Consider the following 25,750-nt stretch of genomic DNA (forward strand, 5'->3'; position numbering starts at 1 on the left):
AATGGCTGATCTACTGGGATTTTCATGCACAGCCATCTCTAGGGTTTACAGAGATTGGTCTAAAAAAGAGAAACTATCCACTGAGTAGCAGCTCTCTGGGCAAAAATGCCTTGTTCTTGTCAGAGGAGAATGGCCGGACTAATATGAGCTAATAGAAAGGCAACAATAACCCAACCTTTTGTTACAATCGAGGTATGCAGAAGAGTATCTCTTCGATGCGCAACACATCAAACCTTGAATCAGATGAGCTACAATAGCCGAAGACCGCACTGGGTGTCACTACTGTTAGCTAAGAATGGTTAACTGAGGCTATAATTCACATGTGCTCACCAAAATTAGCGAATAGGAGATTGGAAAAACATTGCTTCATCTGATGAGTCTTGATTTCTGCTTTGACATTTGGATGGTAGGGTCAGAATTTAGCATAAACAAATGGAAGGTCACATCGATCATGTAGGATTGCATGCTCCTTAAGAGTGATTCTATAGACCAACATGTACTAACCAGGAGCTGTTCAAAGATTGACCAAATGTTAAAACAAACTGTCTCAAGTATTCTAGGCTATGTGGTTTAATAGAGTAATAAAGTAACACTGTGTTGAACAATCTTGAAAAGCAACCTATGAATTTTGGGATTTTTTAAAAACTTTATTGTAATAGCCAACAAAGTTAGATAAAAGTTATCAGTATAATGCATTAGTGCATTTATCTTTACTCAGAGATATGCCATTAGATATGTTTTACAGTCCACAACTCTGTCCTGCCTCATCCCCCCCCCCAGCCACAGGCCTCTGCATTGCAAATAGCCCTGCAGGTTTCATTTGTACACCATCGTAGATGTGGCAGCACAATAGGCCCTTTCTAAAGAGGGCCCATCTGGTGGCCTTTGTCAGGGTTTCTGAATACCACAAAAACCTGCTGGCCTAGAAACACATCAATATGGAATGGTGTGGGGTACAGTCAGTGTTTCTTCAATGATTATTTGAAGGATTGTTGTATTTTTCTTGTAAACAGAATGTCACAGACATGATAGCAAAGCCAGAAAGAGGCAGCAAGGGCAGGATCAATTCTAGAGAGAGGTAGCTGGGAATCTGCTTGCTTCAGCCAACCCCACTGTGGCCTACAGAAGCAGGTGAATGGAGCTGGGAGAAGGTGAATAATTCTGATTCTGCTCATCACACACCCTTCCCTCTCCATCCATGATGCTTCCTGTTAAGCACTCAAGTTGGAACCTAGTCAACACCAGCCTAGACTGAGCTGGTATTCAATTTTAACTGCAGTGTTGGATGTCACTAGCTGATACTAAGATACTAAAAAAAACGTATGTTTTTATGGTGTATTGCCATTTGTCTGTCATTTTGTCACAATGACACAACCAGTTTTTCAGTGATTTGAATTAAGGGTTGTGTGTGGACATGGTTTAAATGATCTGGTTGGTATTTATAGAGGAGGATCAGAGTGACAGCTACTCCCAAATGCTACTCCGCTACTTCTTGGCTGAAGGAGTGGTGTGTGGGCATGAACTATTCCTGGCATCTGCCCAAGATCACCCTGAAAACATCATGCAGGTAATATGTTTCCATTTAATTTATTCAATAAGCTTTCATTACACATTAAACTATAGTGCCACAGTGTGGGTATATTGCAAACTACAATTACATTAAAGTCTTAATAATTTGGCCATCTTTAGAAGGTATTTTCTAACCAAGAATATTGCATGTCCTCTTTCAGTGGCTTAGTTGGGGTGCCCAAATCTGATTGTTGATTTCCCTGCTCAGACACACTGATTTATCTCATCAATTAATTGCCAGGTTTAGAAGTACTGGGGTTGGCCAGCTTCAAGCTAAATGGTAGCCTGACTGTGACGTTAGTTGCATTTGTTTTAGCAACATGTGTTGCTGTATTACTTTAGTGTGTGTCATACAGTGCATGATCTTCAGAAGCAGCATCAGGAATGTTGTGGTCAAAACCTCATTTCTGGAAGCTAAGGTAAAATGGATCTGCTATTAGGTCATTTGATTTAGGCTTTAGTAATGGCGATGTTGTATGTGTAAGACCAAGGCAAACTGCTTCCTTTCTGCTTCTGTATTCTTTTTTTATGACTATCTGTATTTGTGCTGCACTCCCTGGGGCCTTGGTGACCTTTCTGGAGCTGTTCTTTGAATGGCACTGGGTTTTTTTTGGTACCCTGGGGAATTGCCTGTGTGCTCTTAACAAGGCTCACCTTAATGACACAGGAGTTCCTCCTGCTTCAACCTGATTGGCCCCAGCCACTGTTGTCTTAATGAGGCCCAACAGTTGAACTATCATTTGAGCTGGGCTCCGTTTCAGATGGTATTTGTGAGGCTGTACTTTTTTTCTTGTTGTTTAATCTGGCTGTTTAATCTCTGAGGAAAGGGTGCATCTGGTTGTTATTTTTTGCTCTTTTCCCTTTAATCCTGTTGAGTTTAGTGCTGACAGTGTTAGATTTCTAGTCTAGCAAAGACAGTCAGTTAACAGCCAGTGTACTTGTTTGGGGTTTTCTCTATGTGCTGATTCTGTTTCTTAGAGATAATAACATTCAAACTGCTATTTCATCCTTATGTAAAGGCTTCACTGAAGTAGTTGTAGTTCTTTTGAGACATTTTGATGTGAGAATGTATAAGATGTTTGTTTTGTGAAATGCAGATGCTTCCATCTCCTATTCTGGATGATAATGTCAGCACAGATCAAGGGGACAGGCCTCCAACGCCACTACACCTTCATGATCCAGATGCTATGAAAATAGCCTGGCGCTACCAGAACCTTCCAAAATTCCAGGTACATGTTTTCAGTATGGTTTTAAAATTTTAATTATTTTGAAATATAGTCAAATAATATTTAGGTTTATGAAATTGTTAGTTTAAAAGACATTTTCAAATTGCATCAACCCATATGGTATCTGGTATGGTATGGTAACCACTTAGTATCTAACAACAGAGTTTGTATATTGTAGCCTATTATTTAGCGGTGTGTTGTTGTAATTCAGGCATGTTAGCATGTGAAATGCATGCAGTATTGTAAAGAGCAGTGGCATCTTGTGAAAAATAATCTAGGTGGGGCTGTTGGTGACCTACTCAGTTTCAGCAAGCATCCAAATAAATCTTAACACAAACTACTAGTGCTATGTAAAATAGCCAGTATATAATTCACATTAAAATATCAACAGAGTAATAAATAACAATTATCATTAGTTGTAGCTCTGTGTTCAGATAGATGGCACACTGTGCATCATTAGAAAAACATTTGAATATTTTGTTAGTTAAAAGAAAACATTTTTAATCAAACAGAAGGCTTGTATTTTAAAAGTTAATGCAGCCTTATATCATGTAGCTGTGGCGGCCCGAGTGCCGTAGGGCACAGAGTAGGATGCACGGATTCCCACGACTTTGACAAACATTTATTGACATACAACGTATACAACAATGGTGGCACTCACGTATAACATTAATGGTGCACATGAATACACATAACGCTAACGACAATGACCAAAACATTGAAAAGAGGTTATAAAAATGTTAACAGTGGCTACACAGACAGTGACCAACGAGGAAGCACACACTAACGGGTTTAAATACAGACAGAGACACAGCACTAAACCCTGTGCAGGTGTGTGCCATGAAGGAGGTCACAAATAAGACAAACGTGAATCCCACTGCACGCAGTGGGCCATACCACGTGACTAGTGGTGGGGGGCAGCATTTTGTGACACTAGCTATAAATAACGTATCAAAAGGAAAGCTCCTATTTACACATTACAACTGAGCAACATATATATGAGCAACATTTTGTTCCTTCATAAAAATTGTTTTTCCTTTGTACCCTCTCTATATTACACAGTTTTCCTTCATCTTTCACAATAGGCAACACTAGGAGTATTTGCAGAATTGACCCACCAAAACATTTTGATATACTCACATGAAAATACCTTTTAATTTTTGTTTCAACAGAATTTGAAAAACATTGAAAACTTTACATATGCTTGTCTCCTTTTTCTCTCAGAGTAACCTGCAGAATGTTCAGTGGTGTTTTGGCTTGTGCCTGATTATTTATATTTATATATATATATTTATATATATATATATATATATATATATATATATATATATATATATATATATATATATATATATATATATAAAATGTGTGTGTGCGTGTGCATATATAATGTATAATGTGACATATGCAACATACTTTAGGTTGCGATTGGAAAACACTGCTCTAGAAAGTAATATGGGGGAGCCTTTTCTGTTATCAGAACTGGAGCTTGTCAGATCTCTTGGTAATATATTTTACCTGTTGATAAATGTTATTTAACTTGCTTCTGCTTCATTATGTTTTGTTTAGACCACATTTGGTTCATCCTTGTTTGGGCATTGCTATGATCTCTCCAAGCCCATGGAACAGCAAGTACGTCAGGCTGCCAAGTGCCACACCTTTTACCTTCCAGAAGAAAAAACTGCAGCCAAAGAGTCCAGGTAGAAAGCCCTCAATGGCCAAATCTAGTTTGGATTTTGACTTGGAAATGACAGACACACACACATTCATCCATCAACAATGAAAGTGAAGCACTTTGCTTGCACAGCTGATGAAGGACCTCCAAATGAGTCCACACCTAATGGAATTTATGTTTTAATAGTAATAAAAGCATTTGATGACTTGGTCTCTGCACGATACTGGATGATTTTGAAGTGTTTAAGTAAAATATCAGCCACTGTTTTATTTGTAGGATGATAAATAAGCACCAAAGTAATTCTGGTTGTCTTAACAGCCAATTGTTTCTAGGTCGGTGCATCCACTCTCTGAAACACAAACCAAGGCATCATCTCTGGCTTCCTCAGGAAACCCACAGGAATGGAATTTTTTTAGGCCTTTAAGTTCCATGTATATTCAAGAGCTGGGTCAAGTCAAATTTATTGATTTAGCTCTTTTTACAACAGATGTTGTCACAAAGCAGCTTTACAAATGTCCGAGTCCAAGTCCCCAGTGAGCAAGCAAAGGGAGACAGTGGCAAGAAAAATACTCCCTAGAGCATGAGAAAGAAACCTTGAGAGGAACCAAAACTCAGGGGGAGCCCATCCTCCTCTGGCCGGCAACAGACACCACAATAATAACAATATAGTCAATAAAGAGCAGAAGAAGTAAGGAAAGTGCGAAATAAATAATAATAAAATGAAAAAAAAAAAGTAATCAATGTGTAGTCCAGTTTTTTAGAAGTCCTAGTCTGGTCATGTTAGAATGTGCGTTTCTGAAACCCATCCTGCATGAGAACGTCCATCAAGGGCAACAGTGACGTAATTGGCTGGGGTGAAGGTGTGATGGGATACAGCAGGGGACATCGAGGTTGGTGGGAGTAACCATGGCAGTTGAGATGGGTTGAGTCTCAGTAACATCATGACATCGGGTAGGTGTACCTCGGCAGAAGGGTGTGTAAATTAGCACACTATAATGTGCAAAGATGGACTCCGTCAGATCTAGCTATGGCAGCATAGCTAAAGGGATAGAGCCAGAAGGAACCACAAGCATGAGGGCACCCTGGAACATCAGTACTCTGCTGCTCTCAGTCAACAAACATGAGTGACAAAAGAGAGGTGAAGTGAAATGACAGCATCATTACATCCCAGTTTATCTCTCAATATAATACCCATGGACCCCCAGATCTACACCTTTATGTAAGATGAGAAATAATTAATAAAATGCTTTACTGTACAGATTTAATATTGGTACTGTGAGTCTCAAACATTTACAGGAAGGTTATTCCATAGTGTGGGAGCTTTTATAGGAAAAGGCTCTGCCCTTGAAATAGGTTTTCTTATTCTTGGTACTAGTAAAGATTCTGCACGTTTTGATCTAAGCAGACATTTTGGGTTGTATTGCACTAGTTGTTCTCTAAGGTACTGCAGGGCAAGACTATTCAATGCTTTGTAGATCATTAGAAGTATTTTATAATCAATACAAAATTTTACTGGGAGCCAATGTAAAGTAGCTAAGATAGGAGTGATGTGCTCGATTTTCTAGATCTAGTAAGAACTCTTGACTACTGCATTTTGAACTAGCTGGAGATTGTTTAGGCACTTAGTGGTGCAGCCAGATAGTAAGGCATTACAGTAGTCTGATCTTAAAATGATAAATGCATGGACTAGCTTTTCTGCTTTTCTGTGGAGATTATGTACCTAATCGTTGTAATGTTCCAGAGGTGGGAAAAGGCGGTCCTAGAAATATTTACATGAGCTTCCAATGAGAGACTGGGATCCATTATCACTCCAAGATCTTTAACTGTTAGAGAAGCTATGATTGGGAGACCATTGAGTAATTAGAGAGGGAGGACCTAGCTTTCTCTGGGCCTAATAGAAGCACCTCTGTTTTGTCAGGATTAAGGGAGAGAAAGTTCCTCAAGATTCAGTGTCTGATGTTCCTTTATGCATTCCTCACTAATACAAAGTTGATGTATTTCCTCTGGTTTGGCTGAGACATAACTGAGTCTCATCAGTGTAGCAGTGGAAACTAGCACAGTGTTTACGTATAATGTCACCTGGCAGTAGCAAATATAAAGAAAAAGCAGAGGCTCTAGAACAGATTCTTGTAGGTCACCATAGCTAACCTTGTTGTATGCTTAGAAGTCTCCATTTATGTTAACAAACTTGTAGCTACCAACTGCATAAGATTTAAACCAGGAAAGGACTATTCGACTAATCCCAACAACATTTTTGAGTGTCTCTAGTTAAATGTGATCTATAGTATCAAATACTGCACTCAGACCAAGCAATATAAGCAAAGAGACATAACCCTGTTCAGAAGCCAACAACAGGTCATTAACTACTTTAATCAGTGCTGTTTCTGTACTATGATGTGGCCTAAACCCTGACTGAAAGACTTGGATGTATCTGGTTCTGATTCAGGTATGAGCTTAGCAGCCGAGCTACATCTTTTTTTAGGTTCTTGGAAATAAATTGAAGGTTTGAGATTGGCTTGTAGTTTGACAGCTGACATGGGTCAAGGTTAGATTTTTCGATAATTGGCCTGATTACTGCTAATTTCATTGGTTTAGGTGTGTAGCCAATGTTCAAGGAGGAGTTTATAAAATTTAGTAAAGGTTCACTTACATCAGGTAGAATTTCTTAAGAAAGTGTGCAGGCAGTGAATATAGTAACCAAGTGGAGGATTTTAAGCACAAGATCAGAGATGTAAGTTCTGGCTCTTGCATAGTTGTAAAGGATTCTAGAGTCTTTTGGCTTGGTTGTTCTGATCTCCAAGTAGCTGCCCGATGTCATGTTAATACTCTGAATGTTCTCTCTAATGTGCTTAATTTTCTCATTGAAGAATGAACTCATTACTGCTATGTGATGTTGTAATCCGAACATTGGTGTCAGTTATATTCCTAGTTAGATATGAAATTGTATTAAATAGAAATCTAAGATTATTATTGTTATTTTCTATTAGGGTCGAGAGATCAGCTGTTCAAGCAGTAAAAAGCGCCTTTATATACTTGAGAAGGCTCTCCTAAGTTTAGTGTGGCACCATGTATGTTCTATTTTTTGAGGGTATCCTAGTGACAAATGATAAATCAGGGAGATTTGCAATAAATCTAGATGCAGTGGCTGACGTGATCGTGTGTCTAGTGTGAGATGGCATCAGACTGGTGTAGCATGGCTGTATTCTCTACGTCTACACTCTGTCAGTACTAAGTCAAGCATATATCCACTCGAATTTGTGGATTCTCTTATACATTTAGTGAAACCAATTCATTCTAATATAGAACTAAAGGCTGATCTCTGAATGTGAGGGTCTTGTGCACTATCAAAGTGTATTTTGAAATCACCATTAAAGCTGGGTGGAACAAATATATATATATATATATATATATATATATGAGAGAGAGAGAGATTGGTTTATATATCAGGAGCCATCAGGAGCCATTTATGGGGGTTCTCTCATTTTATGTATGCAAATAAAGGTTGTCTTTCTGTTTATTAGAATTACTCCGCCACGGCATCTGTGTTTGCTTGAGGAAATGTGTTCCTGTTTTTATAACTTAGCCAGGATGACCGTGCACTGTATTGGGACCTTTTTAAATGATACAGCTTAGATTGGTGTAGTTTCAGGAATTCTGTCGTCATACATCCTGATGGCGCATTATGGTTAAATTAATTGTTTTTATGGGAAGCTGAAGCACTGGCCATAAAGCTTTTAGCTTTTATCTCTCTAGATCTCCTTTCCTCATGTGTCCTTTTTTCTAGTGCTCTGGAGTTGTGCTCTCCAGCTAACTACAGATTCAACTAGCGAGGCTGGGGCTACCTTGATGATCTTTTCGGCCGTTTATAGCTTGTTTATAGCTTCATTTCACTATGTGTTGTAATTGGCATAAGATGCTTTGTAGGTGTAAGTGGAGCTTGCTGTTTAAGAAGGAGGCTCACACTCCTTCCTTTCTCACCTGCCTGGGGTCATAATTGGCTCACCTCTTGACCATTATTCTCTGTGGACAGCAACTTAGCACGCTCCAATGGGCTACCATGCCTCTGCCTCTCAGATGTAATGGGGGCAGGACCTCTTTTGATTACTGCCTCTCGAAACTCTTGAGCACAAAATATCCCTTCAGTAAGGTCAGAGACCATTGTGTTTCCTAAGGTGGAAGAAAAAGGTAACATGCTGTGACCCATTGTCTACATGAGTGTGTGTACGGTTGGGTGGACTGAGTTTGTGTGTGTGTGTGTGTGTGTGTGTGTGTGTGTGTGTGTGTGTGTGTGTGTGTGTGTGTGTGTGTGTGTGTGTGTGTGTGTGTGTGTGTGTGTGTGTGTGTGTGTGTGTGTGTGTGTGTGTCTGCCTGCATGCATGCCTACGCGCACATATGCACATGTACATTTAGTACCCCTCAAAGGTTTTGACCCTGTGTGCGTGCACACCGCCAATAAGTTCCGTAAAGCTGAGAACTACGAATGTGATGGCCAAGGCAGTGAATATCACTTCACTAAGACAATGGAAGGAAAAAATTCAAATGCTTTTGTTTTCTGTTTATCTTGAAATTTTATATTTTCAAACTGCATTTATTCTTCTTATATTTTACAACTGAGATCCATTTAGCTACTGGCACTATTGTTAACACCCAAGAAAATAATTGAAAATCACAAAGATCCCCTTTGCTTGGAGATGTTATTAAGGAGAAAGGAGTTGCAGAGCCAGGTTTCAAAATAATGGTGGCCTGGAGCCAGTAAAAAAGTATGTCTGGTAAGTTGATTGGCCCAGTCACTGTCCTGTTTGGTCTAGTGACAGTGTTTCTGTCAATCGCGATAATGAGTTCACCTATGGTGATGACAAATTGGCTGAAGATATTTTCTCAAAAATGAAAAATTGTTTCACATATTTTGAAAGACAGATGTGCTTATTTGTGTTAATGGCACTTATCAAATAATATGTAACTACATAGCTAGCTAGGATAGTAACTTAGCCTGAGATGAAGTGGATATATTCATTTTTATAACACTGGTTCAATTGAAAAAAAATGTTTTGTAAGAGCTCGTCATGTAGCTCTTGTTTAATTATGCCCAAGGTGGTAAATTACTCTTAAATTGATCATTTAGATTGTGTGTAATAAATATAAGATGTCTGAACCTGGTCTCTGTAATTTAAAAAGAAAGTAGCTGTCCTTTATGCATATCTTGTGAAATATTCAGAGGTAGAGACAATGATTTGCTGAGAGGCCAGACAATTCACTATATAGTTAAAGATCAAATCAAGAACAGTACCAAAACAGCTTTCTCGGTTGGACATGTACAAAAGAACGCCATCTGCTTACAGAGAGATACAGTGGTCTTCCCCCTCAATTGTAATACCAGAGTAGACATTTCTTGCTCCAACTGATTGAGCTAGTGGCTCAACCACAAAAAAAAAATTGTATTTAGACTGACAGCTATTGTATTTGTCTCAGAATGACTCTCTCCAGAACAGTAAATAAAAAATCCCAACTAACTCTGGTGACAGTTTTTTCAGCATTGTGATGAAGATGTTTCACCCACTATAATAAATCAGCCCTGCTAGCCTCACAGTTTGAGCTTGAGCTTCTGTGAACTACACAGAGAATTTCAGTTAATTCTGTTCTCCTTTATCTGTATATAGTAATCTATTTATGATGCGTTTGTTTTAATCAATTATTTTGCTTACTCTATTTACTCCTTTATGCTTAGCCACCTAACAGGACCCTATGCTGGTTTGCTGCAGTGCATCCAGGCACTTATCCAGAAAGAAGGCTTTGATGGATCCAGTTCACAGGTTAGCATATCTCAAGTGAAAATCTTTTATTATTCTTCCAGACACTATTAAACTTTGCCTCACTGTATATTGTATGCTTTGCTCACAGACAAAGCAGGGTAGTTGGCATTTTTCTCCAAGCAGACGAAATTGCTCAGTGATCCTGTGTAGGAAATGCAAAATCATGCCCATCCTCAATTAATCACATTGTAATCAAAACTCGTAAAAGTCATTACTCCTTCTCTAAATGAAGAATGCTGTTTGCTTAAGTATTCAATCCCTGTGCTGTGAAAGCTCCAAGTTTACACAGATGAAAGACTGGAAACGGTTAGTTTACAGATGGCCTTTACTTGTGAATCATTAAAGTTTGCTTTTTTATAATATCCATTAATTGAAGTAAAATTCGTCAGACTATGAATTTGAAAGAAAGGTGGGAAAATGACCAAGAACATTCTATGAAAATTAAAGACATGCTCAAGAGAGGAAAAGGCTACAACACAGTATTCAAGTGTTTAAATGAATCTCATTCACCACTGTTGGATCAATTATTAGGAAATGAATGCTGCATTATGATATGAGCAACTGTATACAACTAAATGAAATAATATGATATGGAAGGGTGAGTAAGAAGAAGCCATTACAGAAGAAAAACCCATCCAAAACCCATCTGCAGCTCGCCAGAGGGTATCAGAGTGACACAGCTAAATTCTGGTATAAGGTTTTGAGGTCAAGTAAGACAAAAGTTGAGTTTTTTTGCAAAAATTCAAGTGTGTGGCACAAACCTAATGCTGCCAGTGAGGTATTGGGTGGTATCCTCATTTCATGGGGATGCTTTTCCTCAGAGGGGACTAGGTATGCTGGGAGATCCCAAAAACAAGGCCAAAACAACCCTGAAGTTGAATAACAAGAACTGATGTTGCCGTTTGAACATACTGGCACATAAGCATCTTCCAACCAAACTGAATAATGTGAACCAAATCTGCCATGAAGAATGGGTGAAAATCTCTCCCAAACTTTGTGCAAAGTTGCCAGCAACTTACCCCAACTTCCCTAAAGGTGCAATTGCACTAAAATTACCAAGTACTAGAAGTCTGAAGGAGCAGAAGATTTATACATGTAGCATTTTTTGCCTTTAAATTTTTTTTTTTAATTTGCTGACAAATAATGAATTTGGACTTTGAAAATTTACTTGAAGAGCAAACTGATGTGAAATAATAATAAAAAAATTCCAGTCTGTGTTTGTAAACCAGACAAATCACCTTTAAGGGGGTTGAATGAATGTTTTTGGAAGCCAGTGCATTAAATAATTCAGTGTGTTAAATAGTTCAGTTAATGCTGGCTCCCTTTATACAGTTTTCGAAATGGTTTTTGTATCGGCCAATTCTGATGGCAAAAAGCAGCACGTGATTTTGGATCAGAAATGATTGTGGAACATCTCTACAAGAGCAAATTTGTGATTTTTAAAAAAAATCTAATATTAAGCATGGAATTTAAAATCTATATGTAAAGCAAATAAATTTCGGAATAAAAATATCAGATTTGCGATGCCCTCATTATCTAAATCCTTCATCGACATCAAATCATGGACCAAATATTCTTTATTTAAAAAATTAAACCTCAAAGATAGCAGTTCCTCCTCTTTCTATATCAGAGGAAGCCGTGCTCCCCTGGGTTTTTCACTCTTTGAGTCCCATTAGCAATGTAGTAAACAGGCAAAGACAGACATTGAACCATATGAGCCTCTGTCCATATTCAGACAGTGCCACTAAAGACTTCATCCTCTTCCAGCCAACCTCCCCCACCCACCACCCACCACCCACTATTGTCCATGCAGAGCTACTTTGGAGACTAGGCCTCAAGACACCTCTTTTTTTTTTTTTTTTTCCACCTTTTATGTGACCTTAATGTGGCAGTTAAACTTCAGATAGCATTATGTAACCTAATTATTACAGCTAGACATACTTGTGTTAAAAAATAATCATTTCCCTTACCTTGGGAAGAGTATGGCCAAAGTGTAAAAGCATGTGGTGTTGGTTCTGTTCTGTGACTAACATTTTCTGTTTAGATGTTTTGGGATTAGGTGACATGATAATGTAACAGTCTGGTCAAAAGGTAATTGAAAGCTGCGGCACATGAGCTTCCATCTTTAATTTGTTTAAAATATGTTTCAAAATTCTTTATTTCCTGAAAACCCTCCCTGGGACTTTCACACTGACGTCCTGTTCTCTATATGCTTCTCCTTTACCACTAACACTGATGGCACCTTATATAACATAGAATGTTTTTCAATCACTCGCAGAAATTCATGCTTTTCTTTCTATGTATGTGTTTGTCTTTCTTTCCATTTACCTAATTTGTTTGGGGAAGAAGAAGAACAGATCGTTTTATTTACCAGTCAGTTATTGATTATTAAAGTCACTGACGGATATGTAAACTGTAGAACAGTTAGTGTATTAGCCAAGGCTGTAGGTACTTATGCTTGTGTGGTGGTTAGTGCAGTGGTTCCTGAGTGGGGTTTTACATAGCAAACCTCCAGTACAGAGGAATTAGAAAAGCGAGGTGGTGGAAGTGCTCAGCCCAACCCAAGGAAGGTCTGAAAATGTAGGCGAACAATGAGGTTTATTTTCTTTTAGATGCTTTGGATAGTGGAGCATGAAAAACTCCATGTAGCTGTGGAGAGGATGATGGGGGTGTGTAGAATTTTCAACAGTTCATGTGACAAATCCAAACAGCGGTAATATCAATGTCTAAGTGGAATTTTCAGATACACTTTGAACACATTCACCAGAAAGTCTGAGCTATTCAGAAACTTCTCTATAACACTAATGAAAACGGTTAAAAAGCTTCTATCTAATTACAAGCTCCAGTGGTCAGAAATGCTCAGAGATAGTCAGTCAGGTTTTTACTCAGAGATGCATTTAGAATGTTAACATACACTGATGTTAATTGCAGTGTTGCTCCAACTTTGCAACTGCCCTCAAGCTCCCATGGTCTCTGCTGTGGAGGGTTCTCCACTTTTACCTGTAGACCTGTGGCTGACAGTTGAGGCCAGTGTGCCAGAAATGTGCTGGTGCTCCTGCCAGACATTGTGGCTCTCATTCTGACACACACTTTGTGGTCATGTCATGCTACCTCCCTGATTTTTCAGTGCTGTCCAGTGATGTTCTAATGTAGTGTTCTGACTAATCGTCATGCAGTGGACTTGACTTAACATAGTGGCTGTATGGATGTGTGCTGTTTGAGTCAAGAGGACCTAAACACAAAAAGGGCTTTTCACCAAAGGCAAGTTTCCAAAACCAATTTGGTTACACAGTTTAATGGACACAAATTGTATATGCAAATTGGGTACAATTTTATTTACCGTTTGCAGTTCTGTAGTAGTATTGTAACTTGCATCTGAGAGTTGTTATAAAGTTCATCCTCTGATGGCACAGGTAACACTAACCAATTGCCAAATCTGCCTCAAACATTTGCTTGTCAAAAAAGTAATTAAAAGGAAATCCTGTCCTGTGGTTGGTAAGATGACTTCTTTTAAATGTACTCTAATGCAAGGCTTAAATTGCCTTTCCTCTCTGTCTACTATTCATATTTAAAGGCATGACTAAAGGATGTAAACAAATCAAATAAACAACAAATAAGCAACAGCTTACTAAAGAAAATGATCGTTAATAGCTGTTCCCTTGAAAGAGTGATTAGCTGTTCTCTTGCATTGCTTTGAAACCTCACTGTGTTCTTTGAAATAATTACATTTTTAAGGACTGAAAATATATTTGGCATTTATCTGCCATTGACAGATGGGCCTAAATGATTATGGACACCGCCTGCGTATATTGCATATGGACTTTCTTTAATATGAACTCTCATTTTCCACATCACCACACGTTAATGAATAATGTTGCTCTAAGAGAGAAAATATTTGTACATTTTCCAAGTTTAAAGAAAAAGTTTATTTAATGGTCTAATAATGTTGTGCACTGTCAACATGCATAAACACTTTCAGAACAAAATTCTCCTGGAGACTAAACACAAATTAAATTCAAAGGCTGCCAGTCATTCTTCTTAATAGAACTGACGATGTAAAGCCTTAATTTCTGTCACACCTCTTTATTCTGAAGAAATTACCAAGCAACCATCCTAAAATATAGGGAATATGTCAACTAATGATTATGAAATATCAAAGGTTCATTAACATTATATCAGTCTCATTCCTTAATTAGTTCATATATTGTGCAATGACAAAATTCAAATGTATTTGCCATGATGACCAACTTGTTGAATAAATAGGAAGTTTATTGATTAATGAAGAAAAATTATTGACGTTGTGAAACAGGAGTTATAGACTACTATGACAGACTTGGCTCAGGCATATTTTTGCCCAAGCCAGAACTGCTGAGCCATGGTGCTAACTCCACTAAGATTAGCCTGTCCCAAAAAGCTAATGGAACTAGCGGTTAGTGTCACTACCGGAGTATTGCCTAAAGGGGATTAGATTCCTATTTCACTATTATACATTATTCACCATTTCACTGAAATGACACCTGAATAGTAAAAATTAATTCTGGCTCTGAAGGGTCACTTTGCTACAACTCAATGATAAAACGATAAACCTTGTAATCATGTGGCATAAAATCAACTGCCTCCAGCTTGTGTTTTCATAACACTAATCCATCTGGTCAGATACAGAATTTAGGTTTTGATCACTTTACTAGAATCCTGGCAATCACACAGCAAAACCACTTACAATCTGAGACAAAAAAAAAAAAAAAGCAGACCTGGTAGTCACGCAGCATAAGGTTTGGCCTCTGTATGTACAATATTGCATGTGGGCAGCGAGTTACAATTTACATAACACAAGAGCTCTATGACTAGACAGACAAAATATCCGACATTCAAAACAAGAAGTTTGCTCACACAACAGGAAGTTTACTCACACTGCATGTTTTTCGCTCAGGCGCAACATACTCATACAACACAAATTTGCTCACACACAACCCGCAAAGAAAAGAATCGGGATCAGATGGGAGAACTTTTGCAGAAGCCAGAAATCCACAGAGCTATGGTGCTAACTTCACTAAGACTAGCCTAGTCACTGAGGGGAACTATGACTTCATTGTCTGTGCAATCAGTAGGCAATACAAAAATGTTTTATTCCAAAAAAAAAATCGATAATGTTATATGTACATGATTCTGGTCTCATTGCGATGCTTACTAGAAGACCTTTCATAAGGCAAACATCAAATTCAAGTATTCCTTCAAGAGTGTGGTCTTTATAAGTTTTTATTGATATTTTACTGGTATTCTGGTATTTGTAAAACAAGGCCTCGTAAAACAAGGGTGTTATGAGTTGTCCCAGGGGTGAAGGTCCAGTCACGCCATAGGGCAGTGACTGGTATTCCAGAGTACCTTGATGGTGAGGGGTGTTGGGGTTACCTTACATTTAATTGCAGGAGTGGGCTGCAGCTTACACTGCACTTCATATCATTAATCATCCCTATCTAAAATTGCATAAGTAAAGATTTAGCAATTATACTCGAGTCTGTAATTTCCACCCTCATAAGCGGAGATCAAACTGGATTTACCAAAGGGAGACATGCCTACACAAATTAAATTTTGCATTAAAAGATCAATTCACATGTACATTATAACAGGAACACCACAGTAACTTAAGTAACAATATATATGTGTGCCTTGCTGCTGAAAAGGCGTTTGAAAGGGTAAAGTAGCACTGTATCACCTTCTCAAGCACTTTGGATTTTATCCATATTTTAATTTCTGATTAAAAAATTATATAACTCACCTTCTGACTCTATTTTCATAAATATCCATGTATCAAAGCAATTTCAACTCCAAAAAAGAGCTTGACAAGCTGCTTTCATCAGACAGGATAATAAAATGTCAAGTCCAGTCCAAGATATGCCACCAAAAATCAGATTGTGTAGATGACATTTTACTATATATCTCCAGTCCTTCATTATCCATCCCATCAGTCCAGATATTATAAGCAACTATAGCAAGGTGTCTGGCTATTCCAACTGGAGTTTCCTCCTGAGTTTTAACCGGGGTGTCACGGTCTGGGATGTACTGTCTAAACATGTACACAGCATAATCCATTAAATACCTTGGCATTCATCTCTCTCCTGACCTGAGTGATATATATCAAACTCAACTATGTCCCTGTACTGCAGCAATTAAGAGACAGTCTAAAGATGGAACTCTACACAGGATAAAATTTCAAATATTCTATGTCAGACATTAGAGCTACACATAGGGCCCCAGCCCACTCACTTCATACAAGCAACCAGAACATTGCAAGATCTTCACAAGGGTCATCGGGTATGCACCTCTCTTCATTTGTTTTACTGAATGAACGCCACGACACCTCTAGAAGCCTCAATAATGAGGTCTGCACTCCTAGTCCCACTCCCCTTCATTTTTAAACCAAGCTGGCCTCCCTGGTGAATAAGGCCACTGACACCGTCAGTGCATGCTTAGTGCCGTCAGTTCCATCTGGGCTTTACACAATATGCCAATAGCAAACACAACTGCACTGCCCTAGTCAGTTCTGAACCTGTAAAATCTATATTGGCCTCCTCAGCAACTAAGCCCATACACCCAGCACCACTGGCACCAATGATGCTTACTGAGTGCTGCCAGTTCCACGTAGATTTCACCTAATACAACACTAAGCATTCTCCAACCACAGATCCATACTGGCCTCCCTGGTGACTAAGGGAGTCACACCCACCCCCATTGGCACGTTTAATGCATCCTTGGTATCACCATGGATTCCATGTGGTTCCATGTGGATTTACTGCATTTTGAAATGACATGACACAAGAACCCACTCACCTCAGCCATTGCCCCTTTTATAGTGCATTTCCCAGCTAGTCTGTGCTCTCCTTATCCACAACCATTGACTAGCCCTTTCATCCAATTCTGATAACTCCTTCACAACTACTTTTAGTTTATGGCCTCTGAAACCAAATGCACAAGCAAGGATATGGTAGACTTGACTACAGATTCCCTAATACCTATTGCTACAGGTCTTATATGCACCTGCCACCCACGTTCTCTCACTTCAGCCACCAATAATAAACTATTCGTAAACTACAAACTACCCTTATCTCTCATTTGCCAGATATCAGCACATAAAATGAATATCATGCCTAAAATGAATGACTTGCTCTCTATGACCCGGTAGCCCTCTCTCTGGCTAGTTCTCATTTCTTGACTATATAAGCAGTTCTATTGAAAACACAAAAACACAAATCAAATTATTCACACTCCAAAAGCCTAAAGATCTTGGAAAATGCAGGGCCTCAAATTTCTACTGCTACTTCACATCAGCTATTTCACATTCAACATTGGACCTGCAATATTAGCCAGCAGTGGTTAGACATCTATGACAGTTTAATCCAAGGATTCAGTCTGATTATCCTTCCATTACTGCTCTCTTCTGTACACAAGTTTTCCAGAGAAACAGGATGTTTTAGACAGAGGTCCTTCATTAGCTGTGCTTCACTTTCATTTTGCTTGCACAGCTGATGGACCTTTGTCCAAAAAGTCCTGTTTCTCTGAAAACCTTGTGTATGTCACTACACACACCCACAATACAGTTACAGAGTGCAAAAATGACAAACTACAATGAATAAATTGTAAACTTAATAAAGTTATTGTTCCCAAAAGGGTACATTGGTGGAGGTGTGGCCAAGGGATGCTGGCTTAGCTTTTTAAAAACAAATAAACAAAAAAAGCCTTAACTTCTGTATTAATGCTCTCTTTCTCATATTAACACATGGATAGGACACACTAGATTCATTAGGTTAATCAGATATTTGAAAGCCCATCTGTGCCAGTTTCTAACTGTTTTGGAGTTTAATTAGAAATTGCTTTTTTGACTTACAAGATTTAACAACAGAATTCTCAACAGAATTATCTACTATGATTTGAATCTTTTCAAGCCATAACAGCACATTTTTAATGATAAAACTAATAAAGGTTTTCTTTCTCTCTTTAAGTGTACAGTGCGGAATGTGTTGCGGGTGTGCCTTCATTCTCTGGGTTCAGCATTGTGGGGGGATGACTTGTGCTGTAGCGAGAGCCCCACCCACTACCATGCCCTTACCACCTTCTTATATGCACTTCGAGCCCTCCTGCGTTCTTCCCTTTCTGTAGCTATGGTGACTGTCCCCTCTCATCTTATACAGGTAAGAGTGGGTTGGTTTTTTTTTGTATGTTTTGTGTGTGGTTGTGGTGGTTGCTTTCTGATGATTGCTTTGACACTGGCACCAAGTCCTGCTGTGAGGGTGCAATGAAGCATACTGCTTCTGAGCCACCTCTCGGAGACAAAATTTTCAGAAGATGACAACTGTAGTGTAGCTACTCCAGATTCCTGCCACCAAATAAATGCTGGTGTATTACTATGATTTTTTTCCAGAAACAAACAAAATGTTTATGATGCCATGTACCAGTATAAAATTATTTACAAGTTCACAAGTGTTATTTAAACCGTATTTTATTCTCTTTCAATAAGCAAGCCTCGAGACTGCTAATTGTAACACATTTCCTAAGAGCCCCATGTAACTCGATTAGAAAGCTAGAGCAGATGGAACTGAAGATTCTGCTAAATGCGGTTTTGTTTGACTGCAGCATGTGAGTGGGAATATGTGCCTGTGGGGACACACACATTTCCACTCACCAGCTATAGCAGCCCAGACTGGTATCCATGTTTTTGCTTCCTGTATCTCCTTCATCTTTGCCGCTTTCCAGAGGCAACAACAATCCAAGTGTTCTGTCTATCTCCTCTGGTATGTTGTGTGAGTGTAGACATTTGTTAGTAACAGCCAGTTTATGCTGGAATACCAAGGTCAGAAGATCTTGGAAAGTGTAAGTGGGATTCTCATGATTAAACACTGATGGTTAGACATAAAAGCAAAAGCACACAAAGGGAGCAATGAAGGAGAGCGCATCGAGCCACCGTGTTTGTTGATGCCTCCATCTTGTCATGTTAATATAGACTATGTAAGACTATAATATAGTCTAAAATATAGACTATATGGTGTTTTTTTGAAGATATTACTTGCTTTTGTTTCCATGTTATGAATATTATTATGAAATGGAACACTTTAAAGGCATTGCCTTTTTGTCCTTTACATTGTCTTACCCAACACAAGACCAGAAAAAAACTTGCCAGTATACAGGGCCATATACAGTACCATACCGTGTGTGTGTGTGTGTGTGTGTGTGTGTGTGTATGCATGTATGCGTGTATGTGTGTGTGTGTGTGTGTGTGTGTGTGTGTGTGTGTGTATGTATATATATATAATATGAATATATATATATATATATATATATATATATATATATATATATATATATATATATATATATAATGTACTGTGTCTGTGTGCATACCACCATATAATTACATTTCTCTCTCTCTCTCTCTCTCTCTCTCTCTTTCTCACTCACTATGCAGAAGAGAGTAATAATGGAAAGGATAACCAAACTGAGTGACACAACTCTCACTCTAGAGTCATTTCAAGGCTCAGAAAAAGAAACCAACCCACTCTACAAAGATTACCATGGTGAGACACACACATTACATCTATACCAATGCATAGTGTATACATTCAGTATGGAAGCCTTTACTTTTACATCTGATTTATTTTCAAAAAGAATTGTTTTGTTTTTTTGTTTTTTTATTTGACATCATCCCATCTTTTCTGTAAATATCTTTTTCTCTGTCCCCACTCCCCTGCATGTGTGCATGGGTAGTGTGTTGTAAGCATAAGCACTCAGTTCTTGGTGTTAGTGTGATTCTGCTTAGAACACATGCCTCTCAGAGCAGCTGTGCACATGCACACACAAACATGCACACTACTTCCCTCCCCTTGAATAAGTAGATGGGCCACAGAGATCTAGAATGAATATTTTTATAATAGCAAAAATGTCTTTGTGGACTAGGGGGCAGAGACTTGAATTTTTTTTTTTAATCGTACCATTCCTTTTCCTTTATTGTGGGTGCTGTATTTCTTCACTTCTTGCTCCCTCCTTTTTGTATCACTCAAAAAGTTAACGTGCATACGGTTTGCACAACACTCTCATCTTCTATCTGTCCATGCCCAGACTCTCCTTTTTACTCATCTGTCTTCAACTACCCCCAAATAGCTCTTTCTCTCTCGTGCTCTTTTGGTTTGTCCCAAATTTAACTCTGGGTTAATATCAGAAGTCACGTTGTTGCTTCTTTGTACCACAAGCCCACAGGTTACATTTTCAGCATTTGGCAAACACTCTTATCCATAGAGACTTACATATCTATCAGTATGACAGTATATGCTCCCTGGGAATCAAGCCCATTACCTTGGTGTTGCACCTTGTCCTGCTTTTGCAAATGAGCTACAAGAGTATACCCACTTGTCCTGCTAGATTATTTATCTATTAATCTTTTTATTTTTGCGGTGTGTTGTTGGTATTTTAGTTTGATTGCTTAGGAATACAGGAGACAGTAGACCTTTTACTCTTAGTGCTTGTGTAGCACAAAACAATTGGGGGGGATGGGGGGTTCCACTTCTTTCCCCACTTCTTTTCACAAGCCCTGTGTCTAGTGGTGCTGTTACAGTGGCCTGTAGGCATAGATTTGGCAGGGAGAAGACTGGGGGGAAATGTCATGTAGTGTGCAGAGCTCCCTCAGCCCCGTTCTGAAGGTCTGTCTTAGCAATAATATATAGCAATGTTTTCACTGAACTATCATTTCCCATATATTTTATTACCAGACTAGAAGTTGGTTCTGTTTGTTTGCTGTGTCAGCAGATGTACATGCAAGAATATCAGCTCACACTAAATTTCAGTGAGTCTTCCCTTAAAATCTAGAACATTTTGAATCATAATTTTGGTGATATACTCTTAAGATACCTTGTGCATCTTTGTAAATAAATATAACTCCAACGACTGAGCTAATTTTTCACCATTTCCTCTACTCATGTGTCTTTCCTTCTCTCCCTCTGTCTTTTCTGCTCTCCTTTTCTCACTCTAATTTTTTACTTCTTCTCTTTTGCTTTTGTTTTATTGGTTCAGATAATAAAAAAATGCTTGCTTCTTTAACCCTATTACTTCACTGGTTATACCCACAATAAAGAAAACATTGACATTGCTTATGTATTTTATATACACAGGGCACTTGACTAGTAATCAAAAAAAGCTCTCTGTTTGGCCCCTGAGTAAGGCCCTTAACCCTCATTACTCAAGTTGTATTCAGTCGTAATCGTAAGTCGCTTTAGATAAAAGCATCACCTCAATGCCATTAAATGTAATGTAAATGCACATGTACATGTACATATCAATACACACACATCAGATGTCAGATGGATTAACAATGTCTGTGTAGAATGTTGAACCTGGACATTGTAAATAGTAAATAGGCTACTGGAGCAAACCATAGATTGATTATAGGTTGGACAATATGGTTCTACCACAGCAGCTTACTACAGCAGCATTGAAAGCTCCCAATGAAATAGACTATATGAAGCGCATGAGGCAACTACTGTTGGGGAAAGGCCTTAATTCACACTCATAAGCAGTTAATTACCTGAAACAATGCCTATCAAAACTGGAGATGGATGAAATGAAGGGTAAATATCATTACCCAGACAGAAAACCTACTGAGAGAGAATAGTTTGAATCTACTATTACCTGAATGGGGTAAGTAGTGTTCAACCCCCTGCAGATTTTGCAGGTTTACACATTTGGCATTAAGTTAGCATTGTGAAATTTGGACTGTAGATGGGCATGGACATGTGAAATGCCCTGCAGCAAAAAAGAATGTTATTTCTGTTTGTTTGTTTTTTTTAATTTGCAAAGTTTACCAGAGGGTCAATTATTATTCAACTCCTCAAACCACCAGAATTCTGTTTGGTTCCCTCAAATATTAAGAAGTAATTATGCTATTAAGAACAATGAGCTTCACATGCTTTGATTAATTTTCAGTTTTTTTCCCGCCTTTTCTGACTATAAAAGCCCCTCCCCAAACAATTGAACAGCACTCATACATGGTCAACATGGGAAAGACTAAGGAGCATTACAAGGCCATCAGAGACAAAATTGTAGAGGGTCACAAGGCTGGCAAGGGGTACAAAACCCTTTCCAAGGAGTTGGGCCTACCTATATCCACCGTTGGGAGCATCATCCAGAAGTGGAAGGCTTATAGAACTACTATTAACCTTCGATGGCCTGGGCAGCCTTTCAAAGTTTCTTCCTGTGTTGCGGCCAGGCTTGTCCGAACGGTCATGGCTGACCCAAGGACAACACGGAGGGAGCTCCCGGAAGATCCCATGGTGGTGGGGACCTTGGTTTCAATAAATATCATAAGTAACATGCTCCACTGCAATGGTCTGTGTTCCAGGCAAGCCCATAAGGTACCCTTACTTTCAAAGCGTCATGTCAAGGCCTGTATAAAGTTTGCTCATGATCACTTGGAGGACTCTGAGGCAGACTGGTTCAGGGTTCTCTGGTCTGATGAGACCAAGATTGAGGTATATAGTTCCGACCACACCCAGGGCGTTTAGCGAGAGGATGGCACTGTATATGACCCCAAAAATACCATCCAAACAGTCAAGCATGGTGGTGGCAACATCATGCTGTGGGGCTGCTTCTCATCCAAGGGGCCTGGCCATCTGGTCCACATCCATGGGAAGATGGATAGCACAGCCTACCTGGAGATTCTGGCCAAAAACCTCAGCTCCTCCATCATGGATCTCAAGATGGGTCGTCATTTCATCTTCCAACAGTACAATGACCCCAAGCACACAGCCAAGAAAACCAAGGCCTGGTTTAAGAGGGAAAAGATCAAGGTGTTGCTGTGGCCTAGTCAGTCTCCTGACCTTAACCCAATTGAAAACTTGTGGACGGAGCTCAAGATCAAAGTCCGCAAGAGATGCCCAAAGAACCTAGGCAACTTGAAGAAGATCTGGATGGAGGAGTGGGCCAGGATTACTCCAGAGACTTGTGCTGGCCTGATCAGGTCTTATAAAAAATTATCAATAGCTGTAATTGCAAACAAGGGTTATTCCACAAAATATTAAACCTCAGAGTTGAATAATAATTGACCCTAATTTTTATGTTTAAAATGTTTTATAATTTAATTCAGCAACTTGTTTGTAATATTTAGGCATCTCTTAATAAATGCTACTCTTGTTCAGAGTTTGAAGGCTCTAAATTATTTGCAACTTGTTGAATTTGCAAAATCTGCAGGGGGTTGAATACTACTTGGAGGCACTGTAGTTGCAAGATATCATCACACAGTATGCTAGCAGATATGTATTTAGTAATAAGCACAATACAAACCACCAGAAACTGAAACCAACAATCTGGTATACGCTGCTGACTTCAAAATACAACCCATAGGCCACACTTCCTGGTCTCTTTGTAAACAGAGGCTGGAGAACAAGATAAAGACACTTTGACTGAAGTCAGCAAATTTACAGAGCTCCAGAAAAGCATAAATATCATAGATGGGGACTTGTTACAGAAAAAAATACAACGGGTAGCCCCTACATATGGCCCATAAGGCTAACAGCAATGGCATCTAGATTACAGAGATATACAAAGGAAGAAGCAGCCAAAAGTGTAAATGGCCTCTTTGCTGTACAATGTATACTCTCGGTTTCTCTGCAACAGAACCCTGACTCTGGATCTACCCAGAGCCGAAGCAGAACAGTACTGGAAGAGCATAAATGGGAATGAATAATCGCATAAGTGCTGAGTGGTTATGTCGGTGCAGAGCATCTCATTCTCTCAGTAACACGAAGAGCTGGCCCTGACATGATCCATATCTAATACCTAAAGAAAATAACAGCTTTTCTACAGCTTTTATGACTAGCATAACAATAACCCAGCTACTAAGTTCTAGGTCCTTTGAGACGGGCTAACAGAAGGTAGTACTGGTCATGAAGGACCTCAGCAAAGGCCGAACATCACCTACTGAAAGATAGAGCTGTCTTTCAGAATACCAAAACCAGTCCAGTCAACCTTAAAGTCACCTGGACTAACTACAAGATAGCATATGACTGAATGCCTCACACTTGGACACTCAAATGCCTAGCCCTGCCCAGCTTCGATTGGTCTGTCTGCTATGTAGCACCGTTTGAAAAAGCTGTACAAGGACGTTTGAGTGAAACTGAAGAGAGTGTGAAAATGCACACACAAGAATGAAAATGCATGCAAAAAAGTGAAAGTACACAAACGAGTGAAAGGAAAAAAGTGAACAAAGTCCTTCCATCCCAAACTAATCTATTCAATCTCTCATTCATTCTAATATTCACTTGCTAATGCCCACTTTCACTTCTTCGTGTGCACTTTCACTCTCTTGCAGTTTCGATTGCTTGTGTGCACTTTCACTCTTGGGTGCAGTTACACTCACTCAAGTGCAGACAGACCAAGCTCTTCGTTCTGTCTTGTGCTTCCTTGCACAGCTTTTGTCATAAATGAACCTTCATAATCTACTTAAGACAGACGGACCGACCTAAGTGTTGCCTATACTGACTGCAAGAAAGCATAAGACTGGAAGAGCTGGATACTCAAATGCCTAGCCCTGTATAAAGTCAATTACATTTACATTTACGGCATTTAGTAGACGCTTTTATCCAGAGCAACTTACAAGTGCTTACAAGTGCTTTGTCATTTACTCATAGAATACATCCTGGCCAGTAAAGTAGGTTAGAGTCCAATATACCAATGAACTAGAATACTGTAGAAATACAGGGATCAATGCTGATGCCTAGAAGTACAAAATACATAAGCTCTATCTTAGACAATGGCAAGTGCAATAAGCGATAAGAGCTACAGTTTGCTAGTCAACATCAGTGTAATAAACAATACCCTGCAATAAGTAATGGTAAAGTAAATTAGACCATAAGGGCCTACTATCCAGAACTCAGTGGAACTCTGGAGGACTAAAGTAGAAGACAATTCACCATAAAGTGTGGTAGTATGAAAATAAATTGGTCTCTTGTTTCTTTTGGGTTATGTGAAGCACGGTGCTAGGTGAATTGCAGTCAATACTTAGACTGTGAACAGGAAAAGCTGAAATGCACACTTTATAATCCAGGTTTCTAGGTCTAGGTAAAATGCCTGACTGCAATCTAGCTGTATATGCTTTTATGTGTTATGATCATACTTGCTGTTGTCTATAGTAAGCCTATACTAACGGTTTGTGTGGTCTCCTTTTCCAGGGCTTCTTCATATTCGCCAGGTGCCACATTTGAACTGTCTATTGTGTGCAATTCCTGACACCAAAGACCTGGCATTCAAGCTAAAGAGAAAGCAGTTTACCATTGAGGTCAGATATCTTCATCAAAGTAGCAAAACATATTGCAGTTAGACCCTTGTTTGGTAGTTCTTCACTATATCTGTCATTCTCTTGTCTTTTTGCTGTTTTGTATCATACATGTATTTATTTTTGTCCTGTAAATGTGGACAATATGCTGAAGCAAACA

General features: G+C 38.9%; 1 protein-coding gene across 2 annotated transcripts in view; it reads left to right on the forward strand.

The window, feature by feature from the left end:
- elp4 (elongator acetyltransferase complex subunit 4) overlaps positions 1-25,750 on the forward strand; it is a 39,154-nt gene that overhangs the window by 2,797 nt on the left and 10,607 nt on the right. For both annotated transcript variants that reach the window (XM_035532034.1, XM_035532039.1), the window contains exons 4-10: positions 1,446-1,567; positions 2,667-2,798; positions 4,365-4,495; positions 10,196-10,280; positions 18,278-18,466; positions 19,738-19,846; positions 25,487-25,593. In XM_035532034.1, the coding sequence (XP_035387927.1) occupies positions 1,446-1,567; positions 2,667-2,798; positions 4,365-4,495; positions 10,196-10,280; positions 18,278-18,466; positions 19,738-19,846; positions 25,487-25,593 (875 nt within the window). The remainder of the gene's footprint in view (positions 1-1,445; positions 1,568-2,666; positions 2,799-4,364; positions 4,496-10,195; positions 10,281-18,277; positions 18,467-19,737; positions 19,847-25,486; positions 25,594-25,750) is intronic.

Source organism: Electrophorus electricus, chromosome 1 (assembly GCF_013358815.1).
Source record: "Electrophorus electricus isolate fEleEle1 chromosome 1, fEleEle1.pri, whole genome shotgun sequence".
Taxonomy (NCBI): Eukaryota; Metazoa; Chordata; class Actinopteri; order Gymnotiformes; family Gymnotidae; genus Electrophorus; species Electrophorus electricus.